At 40.3% G+C, this 19,372-nt stretch overlaps 1 protein-coding gene across 8 annotated transcripts in view; it reads left to right on the top strand.

The window, feature by feature from the left end:
- Positions 1–19,372, top strand: part of DMD (dystrophin) — a 2,018,590-nt gene that overhangs the window by 1,498,792 nt on the left and 500,426 nt on the right. For all 8 annotated transcript variants that reach the window (XM_043570319.1, XM_043570321.1, XM_043570317.1 and 5 more), the window contains one exon: positions 2,776–2,930. In XM_043570319.1, the coding sequence (XP_043426254.1) occupies positions 2,776–2,930 (155 nt within the window). The remainder of the gene's footprint in view (positions 1–2,775; positions 2,931–19,372) is intronic.

The raw sequence follows: 19,372 nt of genomic DNA, 5'->3' as shown, positions 1-19,372 counted from the left end.
GTTTTTATGATCTATAGATTAAGACCAAAAAGTGTATATCCTTCTTAATCTAGACTTTTCAAGCAGCAGCCCATGAGTGAGAGGTGGCTTCCAAAATTATTTATCTTTCTTCGGTAAAATAAATGATATTACTTACATTTATTAAAATTTTAATTTATATTTTTTATTCCTAAATGTATACACATATGCTCTGATGTTGGTTGATCGTATTTCTCTAACAGAGAAAGGTATTCGTTAAAAGGAATTAACTTGGAAAAAGGTGACCAAGTTATTGGTTTCAGTTTTGTGAATTCTTATGCTACCAATTAGGGATTTAATAAATAATAGATACTAAGCTCTTTTTCAAAATTCAAATGCCACCCTATGGATAAAAAGGGCTGCTTACAGTACACATTACTTTAACACTGAAGGCTTGGCTTAAGTAAGGAGGAGAAGGGACAGAAAGGTAATCTTATACCCTAGGATATTTCTAGAAAAGGAAAGCCTTAGAAGTGTATGTTTCACCTTAGAAAGGTTTTTGAATAGCGTGAGGATCCAAAAAGTGGAAAATTGGAGCCACAGGGCTGGGTAAAATGAGTATATAAGGGAAGGCAGACTTTTCGCCAGGATAAACTTTAATTGCTGTGTTGTACAGGAACTGTACTGTGTGCCTTTAAAAACTCTCTCCCTTTTTCCTTTCATAGCGAAAGTTAGTAACGTTGGCTTTAGATGCTTGGTACTCATTTTGTTTTTTGGTTCTATTTGTTACATGCAACAAATGAAATTATTTCATTTGATTCAAGAATAGGATGTTCTAGGGACTCTTGGGTGGCTCAGTCGGTTAAGCACCTGACTCTGCATTTCGGCTCGGGTCGTGATTTCACAGTTTGTGAGATGGAGCCCCCTGTCAGGCTCTGCACTGACAGCACAGAGCCTGCTCGGGATTCTCTTTCTCTGCCTCTTTCTCAGCCCCTCCCTTGCTCTCTCTTTCTCTCTCTCTCTCTCTCAAAATAAATAAAGAAACATTAAAACAAAGAATAGGATATTCTAGTTAACTGAGAAATACCAGATTATATATACATTATACATTTGCAAGGAAGGGGAGCCCACCCAAATATACTGAAACCCTGCCACAGTTACTACTGTTTGATTTTTATTATGTAAATATCATACCAACATGAAAGAACAAATATTAAAACAAAAATGACTGCTCTTCAGAAACATCAGTTAATTTCAGTTTCCTCTGCTCTCCTCCTAGTTCATGACTTCGAGATTTAAGAAATACAATACAGATAGAAATTGTGTTTTGTTTGTTACTTATGATTTTGGCACACTAGAACATTGGGTTGATATATTGTGTGATTCTAATGTCCTCTCATTAAAAATTGAAATTTCCTCATTTTTATGCTGTAATAGTTAATGATGCTCTTTATTCCTATAATGTATTTCTCTTCTTTTAAATATTTTATTAGGAGAAAATACCAAAAGCACAATTACGAGGTCAATGGGAGTAAGCATGTATATGTCATTTGATATCAATCGCCAGATTGTCCTGATAGATATTTGTTCCCAGCAGTAGTACATGGATATGCTAGTTTTACCATAGTGCTTCCAGCTTTGGGTTTTATTTTTTTATTAACTTCACTGATGTCAAGTTGTATCATCTTGATTTAATACTCTATTTTTTTTCATTTGTTTATTTTTGAGAGAAAGAGAGACAGCGCATGAGCAGGGGAGGGGCAGAGAGAGAGGGAGACACAGAATCCGAAGCAGGCTCCAGGCTCCGAGCTGTCAGCACAGAGCCCGACGCGGGGCTTGAACTCATGAACCGCGAGATCAGGACCTGAGCCTAAGTCACTCAACCGACTGAGCCACCCAGGCGCCCCTATTTTTTTAGCTTTTTAATTTAATTTTAAAAATATAAATCTTTTATTCTTTCTCTTGCTTGAATGTCTTTTTCATGATCCTTTGCCCATTTATCATTGGCTTTACCTACCACGTTGGATTTGATATAACTATCTTAGTAATTGAATATTACCTTAATGCTTAGAAGCCTCCTCCATGCACTTAGAGCAGTCGTTAATAGGCTTCTAGATAAACCTGTCATTGCCTTATTTATTTTCTGTGCGGTATTTTAAGTGATGTAATACATAGCTTGATAATACTCAGTTGTCAAACAGAAACAAAAAATCAGGTCATTTGGTTTAGCGAGATTCTTATGTTTGAAATTGTGCTCTAATTTTAAAGTAGGATATTTATTAAAGTATTATGAATAAACTTGGCCTTCAAGAAAGTTCATAAGTAGTATGCAGTGCTATTCTTTTGATGTTTAATATTTTCTGTATGCAGCTGTAGTTGAATGCCAGTAGATGGCACTAATTACATAAACAATTCAACAAGTTAATGAAGAGGGAAGGAAATACATGAGCTTTGTTTTCCGTTCAAATTTTGGTATATGCCCCATAGTCAACAACTACATGAGAGCTTATTTTTATAGTTTGTTCTCTCCCATGAGAAAAACAATTAAGCCCAGTTGATCCCCAATCAATTGCTACTGAATTGAAATACCGGACACTGAGGATTGCTCAAGATGCCGCATTTGAAAAGTTTTGTCATGAAAAGTGGGTTGGATTATACCGTTCACGATTGACTAAATCACATGGTAGGTTCAAAGTGAACATGCGGACAAGTTCTGACCTGCGAACTCAAACGCTATTTATGAAAAATTTTGAGAAACTGCAACTCAAAATCGCAGAGAAAACTGACATTCATTTTCTTTCCCATATGTATCCATAGCAGTTGGCCAAAGACCTCCGCCAGTGGCAGATAAATGTAGATGTTGCAAATGATTTGGCCCTGAAACTTCTCCGGGATTATTCTTCAGATGATACGAGAAAAGTACACATGATAACCGAGAACATCAATGCCTCTTGGGCAAGCATTCATAAAAGGTAGGAACTACATTATTTCTAAACCTATCGTTGACTATAGTGATGGATGCGGTGGTGACAATGGGTGGCCATTGCGTATTTTGTTTTCCTACTCATGCTAAACTGGGGCTTCGGAGGCTCCAAGGTGACAGTTGCCAACTAAATTCACAGTCTTGCCTAATACCTCTAGAATTTTAAAGACGAGGGACATGAAGACTGGTGAAATAAATGATTTGCCTACCGTTGCAAAGGTAGTGAAATAACTAAGGGTTTAGACAAACACAAAATATGGATGTTTAGCTAGAAGAACCATTTATCAATACGTTTTGAGAAGTCTACCCAAAGAAATATCATTCCATTACACAGTGGCACATGTTGCCCCATTCTTAATGTGACAAGGAAGTCACTTTGGGTTTCTTGATGGAATTATAGTTGTCCGTGGTGCCATCTTTGTATCCCACTCCACATATGCAATGGGAAAATTCATGTAGTGTAACATGACTCATAACTTCATTTCCCATTCTATGTCAGTGAAAATTAACAGCTCTTAGAGACACTACGCCCTCAAACTAGGTTCTGTGCCTTTATTGTCCACTCTCTTAACCCCTCGTGCTTTTCTTTTAATAGCATTTATCCTAATTTTAAATAAAAACATGAATTATATAACTAGTTGTTTAACGTCTGTACTTCATATTAGTCTAAACTCCCTGAGGACAGAGACTATCTTTCTTACTTGACACATCCTGAGGTCCTGACCAAGTGATATAGTGGGGAGCTGGTAAATATTTGTTGAATGATGACTCCCTTTGCATAATATAGAGTTACCTTGTTCATGCTATGGAAAGTTAAAGATTATTGGGTCCTCATTTTTAGCTGTGTCGGAAAACAGGCGCAAAAATAGTACTTGTACAGTGATAAGGAACACCACAGTGAAAGGTAAGTAAGTCCCAGAAGATGACATGAATTACTGAAGAAGTCAATTTGGTGGCCTTTATGAAGAAGAAAAGGCCACCATCAAGAGGGAAAAAAAAAACCCAACAGATTTTGAACTAAGAGCAGAATCTCTTAGGACCTATGAGCTACCGATATATGGAAATTGTGAAAGCAAGTAAATCTTGAAATCGAATCAGGAATTAAAGAGTGAAATCTCCTGAGAAACTGGATTCATGCTGGTGGTCCTAAGGCCATCTTGAATTCCAGACAGTTGGTGTTCAGATAGATGACCATGGAAAAGAAGTTTCAATCTGAAGTTGGGAGTTCTATTTGGGGCCCTATCTAAAGGACCCTGGTGGAGAGAGGGTGAGCTTGAATACAGGAATGAGAATTCAAAAAAAATTCTTAAAGTTACTGCCTCCTCTCAGTGGCAGGGTTTGAACTTTGTGTTTTAAATACAGATCCGGTATCTGTTGAGTTAAATAAGGCAGATTAGGCATAGGAAGGCTTATTTATATGTGATCAAATGGTATCAGAGACTCAGAAGTTAGATCTCAATGGGAAATGCCTGCTTCTCCAAGAGTAGCCTCTTTGGGGAAGCAAAATAACATCAGGAATTAATATGATGAGTTCAGGGAGTGTAAGCTAAGAAGGGGCCAAAAACAAAGCTTGTTTGTGGTCCAAAACTTGAGCTTCAAGGGAGGTGTATCCCATCTGTGTCACTCTTTCTGGAAGTCCCCCGTCTCCACGTTCCCATGCTTCTCTAACGTCCAAGCAGCTCTCTCTGTCCTTTATCACTTTCGTAAGGTCTTTGGATTCTTCAGAGGGGGGCTTCCAGTGTATATTTTTCGACTAGGTCCCTAAAAATCTACCACCTAAGGAAGGTATATGCTTATTTCTCCAATGTGTAAAGTCAAAACAGAAGGTTAGCGGCCAAACTACATTTTCCACTGGCCCATACACAATCCGAAGTTTGCCAAATTAATTTTACTGAAGCTTCCAAAGTTCTTCCTTGTGCCATTCTCACATGTACTCTGAAAATTCATCCACTTGTGTAGTTTCAGTCCATCGATGACTATCCTTTTATATCATTTGCAGCTGACAGTGATCTTTTGACTTTCTGACCTACATATCCTAGTGACTTATTTCCATTTGACTGTCCCTCCGGAACTTCAAACTGAATGGGCCCAAGGCTGAACTCATTTTTGCCCTCTTCCAACCTTTCTCCAAATGTGACCTACTTTTCTTCCTATGATCCCTCTCCAGTGAACATTACCACAACCCATTCAGTTGCCAAATGAAAACTCATGCTTGACTCTTCCTTTTACAACCCCAATAGCTAAGCTACCACAAAGCTATTTACTGCTGAAATAGCTTTCAAATCCAGCCACGTCTCTTTATCCCTCCTCCTCAACTGTCACGTTTGGCCTCGGTGACTACGTCATTCGCCTAACGGGTATCCCTCCTTCTAGTCTTCCTAGTTCCTATCCATTCTCTGCATAAAATGCAGGATGATCTTTCTAAATACACTATATTTATGTAGCTCACCCTCCTCCCACTTTTAAAGCCTCTAGTGGCCTATCCATTATTATTTGAAGATAGTCCATACTTCTTTAAATGATTTCAAGGTCTTGTGTGATTCAGCGTTTCCTTAAAACCCCAGCCTAATTTTCTGCTCTTCCTCAATCTTCCCTCCCAGCGTTCCCCACATGTAATTAAGTAACACTGAGCTCTTTCCACTTCCTCATCCTATGTTCTGTCTTCTCTACTGACTCCTGACCTGAAACACACTTACACACACACACACACACACACACACACGTGTATATATATATATATATATAATATTAAATAACAATTCCTTCAAGAAGACTTTTCTAACTATCAACCTCAAAGTGCACACTCTTTAGGCCTCCTATCATCGGCCCCCTATTATCGTGCTTACCTCACTACTTAAGTGTTTGCTGGTCTTTGTCTCTTATGAGAATGTTGGCTCTGTGAGGATATTCACATTGGCCGCTTGTCCACTGTATCACCTTGCACTTAGCTTTGTGCGTATTAACTATCCCCAACACATTTTTCATTAAATAGGTAAGTGAACAAATGAAAAATAACTACAAGTGTTCTGGTGTGCCAGTAACTCAACACAGAAGAAAAATGTATCCATTAGGATTGCTTTCAATTTCAAATAACAGAAAACTCAAGTTCAGTAGCTTACCTAACAGAGGTTTATTTGTCTCATTTATTGAGCGGTTCAGAGGTAGGCAGATGACTGACACTGGCTCAGTGGCTCAGCAATGTCAGCCTTGAAGTTTCCATGTTCTTCTCGGCATCTCCCTTGGAACACATACATTCCAGCAGGAAATAAAAGGACACAGGGCGGTGCTTGTATCAGGAAAGCAGTGGGATTCCCAGGAAATTTCACACCAAAACTGTGCAACACAACCACCTCCAGTGGTTAACAATTGGGGTCGGGTCAGCCCATAGAGAATGCCTGCCACGAATGGGATGGAAAGAATAAACTGATCAATTGGCACGCTGTAGCCAGAGAGCATTAAGTTCCCTGGAAAGATAACCAGTCAGATCTTTGAGTAAATACGGTATGTTCACTTAGCTCGTATATTCATGCACGTTATATTCATGCGGTATATGTACGTAGGATCATAAAACAGTGGCCATTCGGGCTTGATGGCTGTTCGGGTCAGTGGGAAAGGTCTTGATGAGAGCTGGATTCTCCACTGGCTAATGACACCTTTACATTAGAAGTTCGCATTCTGTGTATGCTTTGTGTGTCACCTGCACAGATTAAGCCATGCTCTACTTGACTACAGTTTTTCTTATTTTACATTCTTACAGACCTTGTGCTAGATAGATAAAGAACAAGAAAACTCTTTATATGATCTCTTGTCTTTTGACCTTTTTATCCAGTGTCTTGCCCAGGTAAACCAAGAAGCCAAGTAACATCGTCATCTTCCCATAGATTTATGTGGCCCAGCGGGGTAGCCGGTAGCCGTGGGTGGGGATTTAAATGTAAATTAAAGTTAAATAAAATTTAAAATTCATTTTCTCCGTCTCATCAGCCACCTTTTCACCTTAGGTGCTCAAGAGCCACGTGTAACTAGTGACTTCCCTATTGGACAGTGCAAAATAGAACATTTCCATCATCACAAAAGATTTCTTTGTCTGTGTTCAGCTAAGCAATTTAGGGCACATTTCTAACAATCACATAACAATCACATAACCTAACAATCACTTCAAAAGAGTTATTGCCACATCTTATAAATAAAGAGATATTTCTTTTACAGAATGGTTCCCATCATTTTATTTTCTTGTTTCTACTTGATATCTTCCATTTATCCACTTTCTAGAGTTGGCATTTAAAGTCCCCAAACCTACAACTATCACAGGATATAAACAGTTTCATTTTTGTTGTCACTCTTTTCAGCATCATTTTAAAAGGAGAAATTATTAATGCTGATATTTGGGCGATAGAGAAAAAGTATCGCATATCTTCACAAAGTACCTATCAACAAGACTTTTTAGGTAGGAGGGACTCTGCCAAAAGCATTCTGATCACATTATTTCTCAGAGTTTGGGTTTTACCACAGAACGCTAATGTATTGCCTGCATTGAAACTTTCAATCATATAGAGAAATTCATGCAAAAAATCTGCACATTTGGAAGCCTATTTAAAGCAATAAAAATCTTCAGTGCAGTTATAAATTGTTGAATAATGTATAAAAACTATAACTTGGAAGAGCTTTACTTTGACATTATACCCTGGCAAGCTAGAGTTTTGAGACCATCGAAAACAAAAGTAAACGAATTTTGTTTTGTATTTTACTGTTCAGTTTATTAATAGGTCAGAGAAATCTTTGATTCTACCCTGACTTTGATAGGAGCTTTCCCATTTTATGTAGATGAACACAAATAGTCATGCGTGCCCAAAAGGAATTAGTCTACTATTCATGATTAAAAGAAAAGGCTACTTCCTAACTCAGTTCTGTAGTTTAACAATTCAGGTCAGAACACAGATCATCATTGTGACCTACATAGGAAAATATTTTGTTTTCCTGATCATATTCCGTATAGTCCATGTTAACATATAAAGCCAGAAATGAGGGCCTCTGCAAGTTCATTTCTTTCTCTTCAATCTCTGCGAATAGATATGAATTGGTCAGTAAGATAATATTAGATGTGATATTACAAATTATTGTCAGAAGCCTCTAAGGACTAGATTTCAAGGACTGCCATCTGGCTGATGACTTTATGATGACACTCTCATGAGATTTCATTTCCTTATTTCTATTCCAGGATCACTCTTTAAACAAGAAATGAGCATTAACTGAATTGTCTGTCTGTAGCCATATGGGGGCTTCCACATCTACCAATCAGCTAGGAGTGAACTCATCGAGTAGAGGGCCTGGTCCCAGTATCAGAGGGGTTCAGCATGGCTGGAACTTAAAAGCTCCCAGATACCTGAAAAATCTCTCTAGGTTCTAAGAAAGATTCAGCATATATATATATACATATATATATGTACATGCACATACGTGTATATGCATGTGCATACATGGAAATATGCTCTTCCTTAAAATTATATCTCACTATTCTCCTGTCTTCCCTCATGATACATTTTACATTTTAATAATCATAAGTAATAGCTGTTAAACTGAGAAATTACCACCAGTATTCACCATCTTTGGCAACAAGGTAGCACATGGAAGTCCCTCCTTGCTTCTCTATTCCTAGGTCCTATCTCTTTTCCACTTTAAAGAAACAAGAAAGGAGGGGGGCTTGGGGGCTTAGTTGGTTGAACATCGACTCGATTTCAGCTCAGGTCATGATCCCAGGGTTGTGAGCTTGAGCCCCACGTTGGGCTCCATAGTGAGCATGGAACCTGCTTAAGATTTTTTCTCTCTCTCCCTCTGCCACTCTCCCCAGCTCATGCTCTCTCTCTTTCTCTCTCTGAAAGGAAGGAAGGAAGGAAGGAAGGAAGGAAGGAAGGAAGGAAGGAAGAAAGAAAGAAAGAAAGAAAGGAAAAAAATATTGAGCCCTATTTTGTGTGCATCACAGAGTTTTTCTAACCAGACACTGGATCTCTTTCAGATTCTCCAGCATATTTTTTTAATGATTGTCCTGCTTTTTCTTCTCTGGGATCTTGCATTTCTTTTTTTTTTTCTTGCGTCTCCCCTTCAGCCAACCATCACATTGAAGTCTCCCTTGTTCTAAAAGAACTTTCTTCAGATACGATCTTTTCTATACAGCTATGCTGGTTTCCCCTTACCATAAAAAAAAATTGTTTTTGGCAGCTTGAAACCATCAAAAGTTTTAGAGAAGTAATTGGCATTACTGTTTCCTATGCTTTAGCTCCCGGTTATGCTTTGACCCACTCCAATCTGTTTTCTGTTGCTACCACCTTGTTTTAATGAAAACAAGGGCTCACTAAGGTCATCGGTGACTTTTACTAGAACTAATGGCCCTATATTCAACTCGACTGGTTGAAACTTTCCCTTCCTTGGTTTCCAGAACGGTATCGTTTTGCAGTTCTCCTATTTTTCTAGTCATATAGGAAGAGTGAGGTCCCTGGCACAACGCCTGGTAACATTGGAAGAACTCAGTAAAGGTCATGTCGTAAATATCATAAGCGTTCATTCACTCACTCAGTGAATATTTTGGTGCTAGGTAGGCTCATATCGTGGTACTCAGTATACAGCAATGAAAATCCCGACCCTCATGAAGCTTATATTTTGGGAAGGAGCAGGTGGGAAATAGACGTTAACAAATACGCAAGTTAAGGGGCGCCTGGGTGGCTCAGTTGGTTAAGTGTCTGACTCTTTTTTTTTTTTAATATTTATTTAGTTTTGAGAGGCAGAGCAAGAGTAGGGGAAGTGCGGAGAGAGAAGGAGGGGAAGAGAGGAGAGATTAGGGGAAGGGCCGAGAGAATCTGAAGCAGGCTCCAGACTCTGAGCTGTCAGCACAGAGCCTGATGCGGGGCTCAAACCCACAAACCATGAGATCATGACCCGAGCCGAAGTCTGTCCCTTAACTGACTGAGCCACCCAGGTGCCCCAAACATCCGACTCTTGATTTCGACTTGGTCATGATCTCATGGTTCATGAATTCAAGCCCCAGTTTGGGCACTGCACTGACAGTGTGGAATGTGCTTGGGATTCTCTGTCTCCCCTCTCTCTTTCTGAACCTACCTCACTTGCTCTCTCTCCGAAAATAAATAAACTTTTACAAAAGGTAAAAAAAAAAAAACAAATAAGAAAGTTAAGCATATGATATATGAAGTTGTGATAAGTGCAGTGTGGAAACAAAGGAAAGTAGTTGAGAATAGATGTGTGTGTGGTGGAAGGAAAGTGCTGTTGTTTAAATATGATGGTTAAGAAAGGTCTCACGGTGAGGGTGACATTTGAACAAGAGGCAATGGACCTGAGGAGGTGAGCCGTGAGGATAATTGGAAGAAAAACAGCTCAGGAGGGTTCTAGTAAGTGGAAATGCCATGAGGCAGGAGTATGCGTATCCTTTGGGGGGAAACTTAGACTAGTGTAACAGAAAAGCGACAAGTGAGCAGGAGTGTAGCAGACCAGGAGTTTGGAGATGAGAGGAATCGGATACATGAGTCCTCAAAGGACTTTCACTTTCACTTAGAGTGAGACCGGACTCATTGGAAGGTTTTGTGTGATGGAATGGCATGTTTTGACTCACCTGGCCCTTCTTTTTTTTTTTTTTTATTTATTTTTATTTTTTTTTCCAACGTTTATTTATTTTGGGGACAGAGTGAGACAGAGCATGAATGGGGGAGGGGCAGAGAGAGAGGGAGACACAGAATCAGAAACAGGCTCCAGGCTCTGAGCCATCAGCCCAGAGCCTGACGCGGGGCTCGAACTCCCGACCGCGAGATCGTGACCTGGCTGAAGTCGGACGCTTAACCGACTGCGCCACCCAGGCGCCCCTCACCTGGCCCTTCTTTTACACTAGACTGAAGGGAAGTAGTGAGACCATTAGGAGCCATAATTCAGTCAAGAAAGGACTGTGATCTGGGCCGGAAGAGGAGAAGTGAATGTAGTAAGAAGTGGCTGGATTGTACTCTCTTTTGAGGAAAGAACCCAAAAAGCTTTCTAATGGATTAGATTCAGGGATGAAAGCCACACAGGAATCCAGGAAGACCACAGTTTTCACCTGAGAACTGGAAGATGGGGTACTCACTTTACAGAGATGGAGAAGATCTCAAAAGCAACATATCTTAGGAAGAAGATGTGGACATACTATTTTGAAATGTCTCTTCTGCGTCCAGGTAGAGATGTGGAGTAGTGAGCTGGATATAAAATTTTACGTTCTACTGAATGGTCATGACTTGAGATACAAATTCGGGAACTGTAACAATAATCGATATAGGCCGTCTTTGTTCTATATATCACTTAAATGTCGATGTTCCGTTGTTAACTCTGTCTCTGTTCTATATACATTGCAAGTACCTTCATGTGTTGGCTTCAACCACCATGAAGACTTCTCAGTTTTTATTTCCACCTTCTATCTTTCTCCCAATCTCCGGAACTGTACTTACAGCCACCTACTATATGTTTCCATCTGTACATCCTACAGGCTCCAAAATGTCTAAAGGAGAAGGCATTATGTGCTCCCAAAACAATGCTACATTTTTTTTTTTTTTGGATTTTCAGTGTAGGTTAATTACTTAATTCTCTCTAAAACTGGAAACCTAAGAATTACTTCTACTTCGCCCTCCCCATCTCCTTTCTATCTTATTGCTACGTGTACTGAACTGGCTTCTAAACTGTGTGAATTCAACTTCAAAAGTTGCTCTAGGAACTACCCACCCCCCCTTCTTTTTATCCTCATTGCCAACTCATCCTAGAGCCTGCCCATATTTTACCTCGGAGATTGTGGCCACTTTTGTTCTGCGCTCCCAACCATTCAGTGTCCACGCTCATTTCGCCTTGGCACTGGCCTCAGAGTGGTTTTCCTTAAAATCAATCTTCTCGTTTCCCTTTGCTCCAGCACTCTTTTTCCTCCAGAGACCTGATGGATACTATTTACATATGTGATAGGCTCCCAAAAGCGTACTCAAATTTTTCTGAAAATAAAAACAAAAAAAATAAGTCAATAATGAAACGTGAGGTTTTTTTCAGGGAAGGAAAGCAAATAGTATCACGAATTTGTGTTTGTCAGTGTGTTTGTTTAACAGAGGGACAGGCATGTGAACTTCATGAAAGAGTCTTATGTTCTACCCACCAGTGCTGACCCTTAGAAAAGTGTTTTTAGAATTCTTTTTTGGGCACTACCTGGGGACTAGTTTCTGATCATCAGAAGATTATTGCATTATTGTATAGCCACACCTTGTCTTTGCTCAATAGTTGTACTCACTAATTGTGAATTGAATGAAATAATTAATCAGTTGTTGGGCAGTAAATGACTCTGGATTATTTCCAGAAATTTAAAGGATGCAGATTTGCTGCCGTCCTTGAAGCTATGCGAAGAACGCGATGCGATGCTAACAGGACATTTGTTTAAAATACAACCTCTTATTAAGTCAGGGACTGTTTGTGATATATTTGCAGCATAGTCATAAATATTAAAGCTACAAAGGACCCTAAGGACACCAGCTCAAACTTCTCAGTTTAGAGTAGCCTATTTTTAATCCCTCCCATGCAAAGTATACTATCTAGTCCATCTTAAGGACTAAAAAGATTTGGTACATTAAAAAATCCAGTGCGTTAGCAGCTCCTTTCGGTATACATCTTTTGACAGCATGAGGAAGTTTCTTTTGGCTCTTCAAGAGTGCGTTGTGTATATAGTTATAAGGCGCTCTGGTTTTTATCCTGCTGAGACCCAATCTTTCCAACCAATTATAAAGTGTAAGAATTCTCGCCGTGTTACAATAGGGTGATATACCTGTAATGCAAAACCTTGGGGCTCCGGGCCAGGCAGTGTCATGATCCATACGGATCTAAAATGTTCTTGGTTGTAACTGCCTGCTTAATTTTATGTCACCTCCTTTAAAGTAATTAGACTGTTTTTAGCTTGCAGAGATTGCACACAAAGGGAGACATTTGGAACCATATCACTGGTGATTTACTGATGTGGAAAATTACCTGGTGTTGTAGCCAAGTAGCCATTTTCATTCTAAACCAGTCCTACAGTCCTAAACCAGGCTCTACCAGTGCACCAAAATAGATGCTTGCAAATGCCCCTGCATGCAGTTTACTCATGGAAAGACTCTAAAACTAAAGATAAGTTATAATTGTTTCCCAAAGGAAACTTATAGGTCACCAACGGACCTTTCTTTTTTTTTTTTTTTAAGTTTATTTATTTATTTTGAGATTGAGAAAGAGCGGGGGAGGGACAGAAAGCGAGTTGGAGAGAGAGAATCCCAAGCAGGCTCTACACCGTCAGCACAGAGCCTGAAGCAGGGTCCGATCTTACGAACCCAGCGATCGTGACCTGAGCCGAGATCAAGAGTCGGACGCTTGACCGACTGAGGCACCCAGGTGCCCCACAAACAGACGTTTCTTCTCTCCGTTCATAAATTTGATATATTGGTGTCTAAAATTAAAACAAATGGGAGAAAGTTCCCTCACTTGGTTTAATCGAACCATTAATGTTAGCACCAGTATCCATCATATTACTTTTCAATCATGGTCATATTTTTAATTTTCTTTGCATTGCTATCATTCTCAAAAAACCCCTCTGTAAAACATTCAATAAAATATATAAATTTGCATATATATATATATATATATATATATAAATTCGCTAGAGTTTATTTTTATTGAGTTATTTTAATAAATGGATATAGTCATCATTTGACTTGTAATTTTATCTAATTCTAACATTCATATAGTTTGGGGATCTCTTGGCTCTATTCAATTTATAATGGGAATTTCTTTCCATGAACTAATTTTGTAATGCATTCCTTATTTCTAAAAATTAGGCAGGGGAACTAGATGCTAGTGAGTTTGTGAAATAGAATCTTCTCAATTTTTCACCTAAATGGGGGTTTCTTTCAGCAGTTCTAGGGGGTGGTCAACAACCGTGCTTTTCTGCAGCCCCCTTTTACCAGTTGGGCAACCTAATACCATCCCTGACTCACTGAAGCAAAGATCCTAGTGCAGGTCCTTTGTCTCGCACAGAAACATTTTCAGATTCTTGAGCCGAGCAAAACTTGAACTGGCTGCCCCCGCTTTCTTCCCATCCCAGAACCAAACAGCCCTTCCACGTTGTATCCCTCTGCCATTTCTGACCCAGAGGGCTGTTTACCCTGAGCTTCTTTCTGAGCTCAGATTGTTCCTGTGTGACTGTCCGTTTTGATATTTTATCTACCATTGTTTGTGTTTGGAAGTTTCGTCTGTAGTTTGAAATAATTTTCCCTGAGATAAAGTGAAATGTGCCTGTTGTAGAAAAAAAAAATTAAATTTGGAAATAATTATTACCCTTAACATTTTGTAACGTTTCCTTTCATCTTACTTCTGTGAGTGCGTTTTTTGCTTCTCTTTATTTGACTTCTTCCCGATTTGTTAACAGTTGGGTTGCAAGCATTTTCAGATAGTTTTTTGTCCTTTGAAAATTCCTTACATTTTTATTAGTATGGTAATGTGCAGGTAGTACCTTTTCAAGAAAAAATACGGGGGGGGGGGGGCGGAATACTTTCTTGAGTTATATCGTGACTTACGAAATAGCCAGGAACCAAAGCAATACCCTCATACCTCCAGCCAGTGTTTTATGCTCCGGCTGTTCTGCCTAGTGTCACGAAAGACTTGAAAACCATTTAAATTAACCAGGAGACCACTTCCCCATTCAGCTTCACATTTAGCTTCATCAAATCCGTAATATGAAAGTACATCACTCAGTGTCATTCAGTGTCTTTATGCCACACTGCATTTAACACAAGTCAAATCCACCTATCCCAGGCACCTGTAGAGATCGTAACCTACATTGCATAGACTTAGGGCTACTCACACAATTCCTGAGGAGTTCCTCTTTTCCTCCTATATCACAAGTATTTTAGGTCTATCTTGTGAACCTGAGCTAGCTGTTGAACATCAATTTTATCACAACCTGGTTTTAAAAATATTTAAATGAAACAAACCCTCCGTCAAAATGCCCGATACAACTTCATCCTGCGGCAAATTAGATAAGTAATCATCATGAATTCATGATTATTTATTATTTTCATGGGGGTTTTGGTGGTGAGATGTGATTTATTAGCATGTACCATGTAAGGAGCTCCTAAGTTGCCTGTTACAACAGGAAAGCTAAAGTGGTATTGTTCTTTTTAGCTCTCGGTCTAAGCTCTTGACCTCTACTTAGAGCTGGCGTTCCAAACCCAAATCTCTGACTCAGAGGCCTGCGCTCCCTTTATTGCTGTTTAATGGATACATATCAACTGGGAAGGAGGTTCTGGCAGCTTTTCACAGTAATCTAATCTCAGCTCTGTCCTCTTCAATATTTTCATCAGCGTCTTGGATGAAGACGTAGATAGCATTCTTATCAAATTTGCCGATGACACAAAGCAGGAAGAAGTAGCAAATACAGTAGACAAGAGTCTCAGGAGCCAAAAGGATTTCAACAAATTGGAGAGGTAGGCTGAATATTAAAAGATGACATGAAACGTAAGGCACTACCCTTGTGTTTAAAAGAAAAGTAAAACAGAACCAAAATCCAACTGATGTAGACTGGGCTCCCTGGAAACAAGGGGGAAGAAAACTCCATAAGCTAGAGAGTTGTGTGCAGAATTTTGGTTAAAGAGTGTTTCCATGTGATAGGTGTGTAAGGCTGTGTGAGAGAGGTAGGATTGGGCAGAGAGAAAATCTAACCTGCAGTGAATCTGAGGCCTCAGCACATTCTCAGGGGAGCCCTGGAACTTGCAGGACCCTTTCAGAGCCTTCCTGAATTGAGGCAAGGAGGCTGGGCCTTCATAGTCTAGCGCCATCCAGGTACTGGTTCTGGGTCACCTTGTGGGAGATGGCAACTTTGGATAAAACAGTCACCTGCCGCTGAGGGCAATTTCCAGTGAAAGAGGCAGCTCTGAGCAGTTAGCCAATACTCCCACCAGCTAGAGCATGGGGCCTTGGCCGAGTAGCAAGCTATCCAGTACCCCAGTGTTACTCAAAGTGTGGTCCCTGGCCCAGCAGCATTGGTATCACCTCTGAGCTTCACAGAAATGCAAATAAATGCCTGGGTCCTTCCCCAACCTACTAAATCTCAGAATCTCTGGCGATGGGGCCCAAAACACTTTTTAACAAGCTCTCCAGGCTCCAAGTCATTTCTGAGCACATTAAGTTTGAGAACCACTGCATGATGCCATCCAAAAGCATCCAGAAAGGGCAGAAAACACAGGACATTTATTGACAGTAATCTCTCCCTTTTCCATTCCCACCCGCCCTCCCAACAGCCATAAAGCAATGGCAAAGGAAAACTCTGGGGGATATTAGCCTGGATAAATTCAAGCACCTAATGTAGTCCTAAGAATTTGTATTTCAGCTTAGTGGAGAAAGGAATTTAGGGATAGAGCCGTCCAGAGATGGAGCAGCCTGCCTTGTAAGGTTGTAGAAGGATTCAAGAACAGGCTGGCCAATGCCTTGGTACAATAATGTCGAGCATCAGGTGGACACATGACTTTCACATCCTGATCTCCCTCATACACTCTTCTTCTCAAGTAGTTTTTTTCCCCCCAAATAGGGTTCTGCCAAAACTAGTTCCATTTTATCTTATTACGTATTAAGAAAGGGTATTATGGTCCCCCCCCCCAAAAGTTCAGGTAATGGCAGGTTAAGTAAAGGTAAACAAACTTCTGTAGAGTTAATCAGACTTTATCATAGCATACACACGGTGAATAGACAAAGTGTGTGTGTCCGGGAATGTGTGGGGAAAGGGATACTCTATACAATATGTATTCCTTCTTATTTTTTTTTTTCAAAAATTTTTTTTCAACGTTTTTTATTTTATTTTTGGGACAGAGAGAGACAGAGCATGAACGGGGGAGGGGCAGAGAGAGAGGGAGACACAGAATCGGAAACAGGCTCCAGGCTCTGAGCCATCAGCCCAGAGCCCGACGCGGGGCTCGAACTCACGGACCGCGAGAGTGTGACCTGGCTGAAGTCGGACGCTTAACCGACTGCGCCACCCAGGTGCCCCAATATGTATTCCTTCTAAAGCCTTGACCGTGGAACCGATTTCTCAAAAAGAGCTTTACACGACTGTAGGATCTGGTCCAATAATTATAATTATTCTCATATTACAAAATCATAATTAACCAAATAAGCATTTTTTCAGATAGATAGCATAGCATCTAGTGCATACTCCTGAGTGGAGATCATTTCACTAAGAGTTACCTGGGTAGTATTCTCATGTGCCATCAGTTCAACTCTTTACGTTGGCGTAAGCCTGCAAATTTGCCATACCGAACACCGGAAGTTGTATTATTCTACCTTTGACTCTGCTCAAACATCTTTTCTATGGTTCCCTTGGGACCATTATTGTCACTTCATATTCTGTTAGAAGTTTAGGGACTTTTTCTGGAAATATTCATAGATAGATAGATAGGTGCCTACCTACCTACCTATGTATATTCGGGAGGGGTAGGGCAGGTAGAGAGAGAGAAAGAGAGTTTGGTTCTCTGGTACAGCATATTTGACCCATACTGAATCTTTGTTTTCCTGAGACTTTCCACAGTGAGAATGGAAGGGAAGTCATTTAGAAGTTGCAGAAATAGCCTAGGATTCCTTCAGTAAAAGAAGCCTCCATTTTAACAAATAGCAGTAAACAATAGAGTCTATTATAATTGCCTGGATCTGCTAATAAGTTTTTTTTTTCCCTGCAACAAACTCCATTAACCCTCCTTGATACTCTATTCTCGTCAACATTTTAATAGCGTGGGACTAACTCTCAGAAATTTTTCTTTGCCACACAAAACGTATAATCCACAACCTGCTAATGATTACATTTAGCCTAATTGTTAGGTGGCTGCTGGTGACAGAAAAATTTACCCCGGCCTGTAGACAATTCTAGAAGCTCAGCCAAGCATTTGGTGTGTGTGAATAAGCCTTCATATACTTCTCACGTACAGTGGCCAACTAGCCAACCCATCTCACTTGGCAACCATTCCTGATGGAAAGTCCCGATCTACTCTGAGGAGGGGCCAGGGCTTTGCAGTAGGGCAGCCTGGAGAACCAGAGTTTGAGCTCAACTGCAGGCCCCTGATGGGGGCCTCTCCACTGCAGGCCCCTGATGGCTAGGGTAGGGCAGCTTGCTCCGGCTTCTCTGTCTTGTCCAGCAACAAGCAGGTAGACAGACATCTTTACAACTGGCTAGCCCACGTTCCAAGCGAGTGTAACATTTTACAGGCCCGAGTTAACCTTTTCTGAATCTGTGTCGCCGATTTCAAAATCCAAGTATTGATAACTCAGACCAAGATCCTGAGGTACAGAGAGTCTGTGACTTTCTTCAGCTCAAAACCTGAGCTTTTTGTCAATTCTGACAAAGAGACTTGTCCGTTTGAAGGAAAAGAAGGAAGTCTTCTCCTTATGTGTGTATTTCCCCATCATTTACTTGATGTTGGGCTCTCGAATTCTTTGAGAATTCTCTCGTGTAGGGTCAGTTGTTGCTTTTTAATACTTGCAGTGTTTCTACTCTTTTGTCCCTCTGCCAGCATCATTCACACGAGTGGCTCCAAGAGGGTATCTAAGCAAGTATTTGCCATTCTTCCTAGAAAAACAAGTTGCTCTCCGTCTTCTTGATCTGTGATTCAAAGTTTTGCCAAATGCTGCTTTTGACCATGAGTTCTCTGGTAGAGTCTTCCAATTCTAACTTTGAAAGAAAAAGTTGGGCTCAAACGGTGACAGTTATGTTTGCACTAGTGTGATTGCTACATAAGTATCCAAAATGAAAAGACTGCTATTAACATACGTTTACCATTTTCGAATTAATTGCGTCGGTAAAACCTCAGCGCGCACTCTTTGGCAGAGGCTGCAGTAGGTGTTGGGGATGATGCACAGATTCTTCCTGAATACATATCCCACTCACAAAACAAATACGCAATTTTGTTAGTCCTAACACCAAGGCTACACCAACACTTTCATTTCGATTGCATCATTTTGACGAAGATTAAAATAAACACAACTATCTCACATGTGGCGAGTTTTAAGAGCCACTTGTAAACGATATGCTCCAGGAAGAACACGATCAGGTGGGGAAAATTATGATGTTCACAGTTTCAAATGGGAAAACAGAAATGTCTGTGCCTTTCAATAACACGCTTTTTTAAAGTGTAGATGCGAGGAATTACTACTTTGCCCTTTTTTCCCCCAAGAACTGAAACTACTTAACAACGAACTAATTATTAAAGTTGCCCCCGGGGGCGCCTGGGTGGCTCAGTCGGTTGAGCGTCCGACTTCGGCTCAGGTCATGGCCTCACTGCTTGTGAGTTCGAGCGCCGCGTCGGGCTCTGTGCTGACAGCTTGGAGCCTGGAGCCTTCTTCAAATTGTGTCTCCATCTCTTGCTGCCC

Source organism: Prionailurus bengalensis, chromosome X, assembly GCF_016509475.1.
Source record: "Prionailurus bengalensis isolate Pbe53 chromosome X, Fcat_Pben_1.1_paternal_pri, whole genome shotgun sequence".
Classification (NCBI taxonomy): Eukaryota; Metazoa; Chordata; class Mammalia; order Carnivora; family Felidae; genus Prionailurus; species Prionailurus bengalensis.
This window is presented reverse-complemented; position numbering and strand designations above follow the sequence as displayed.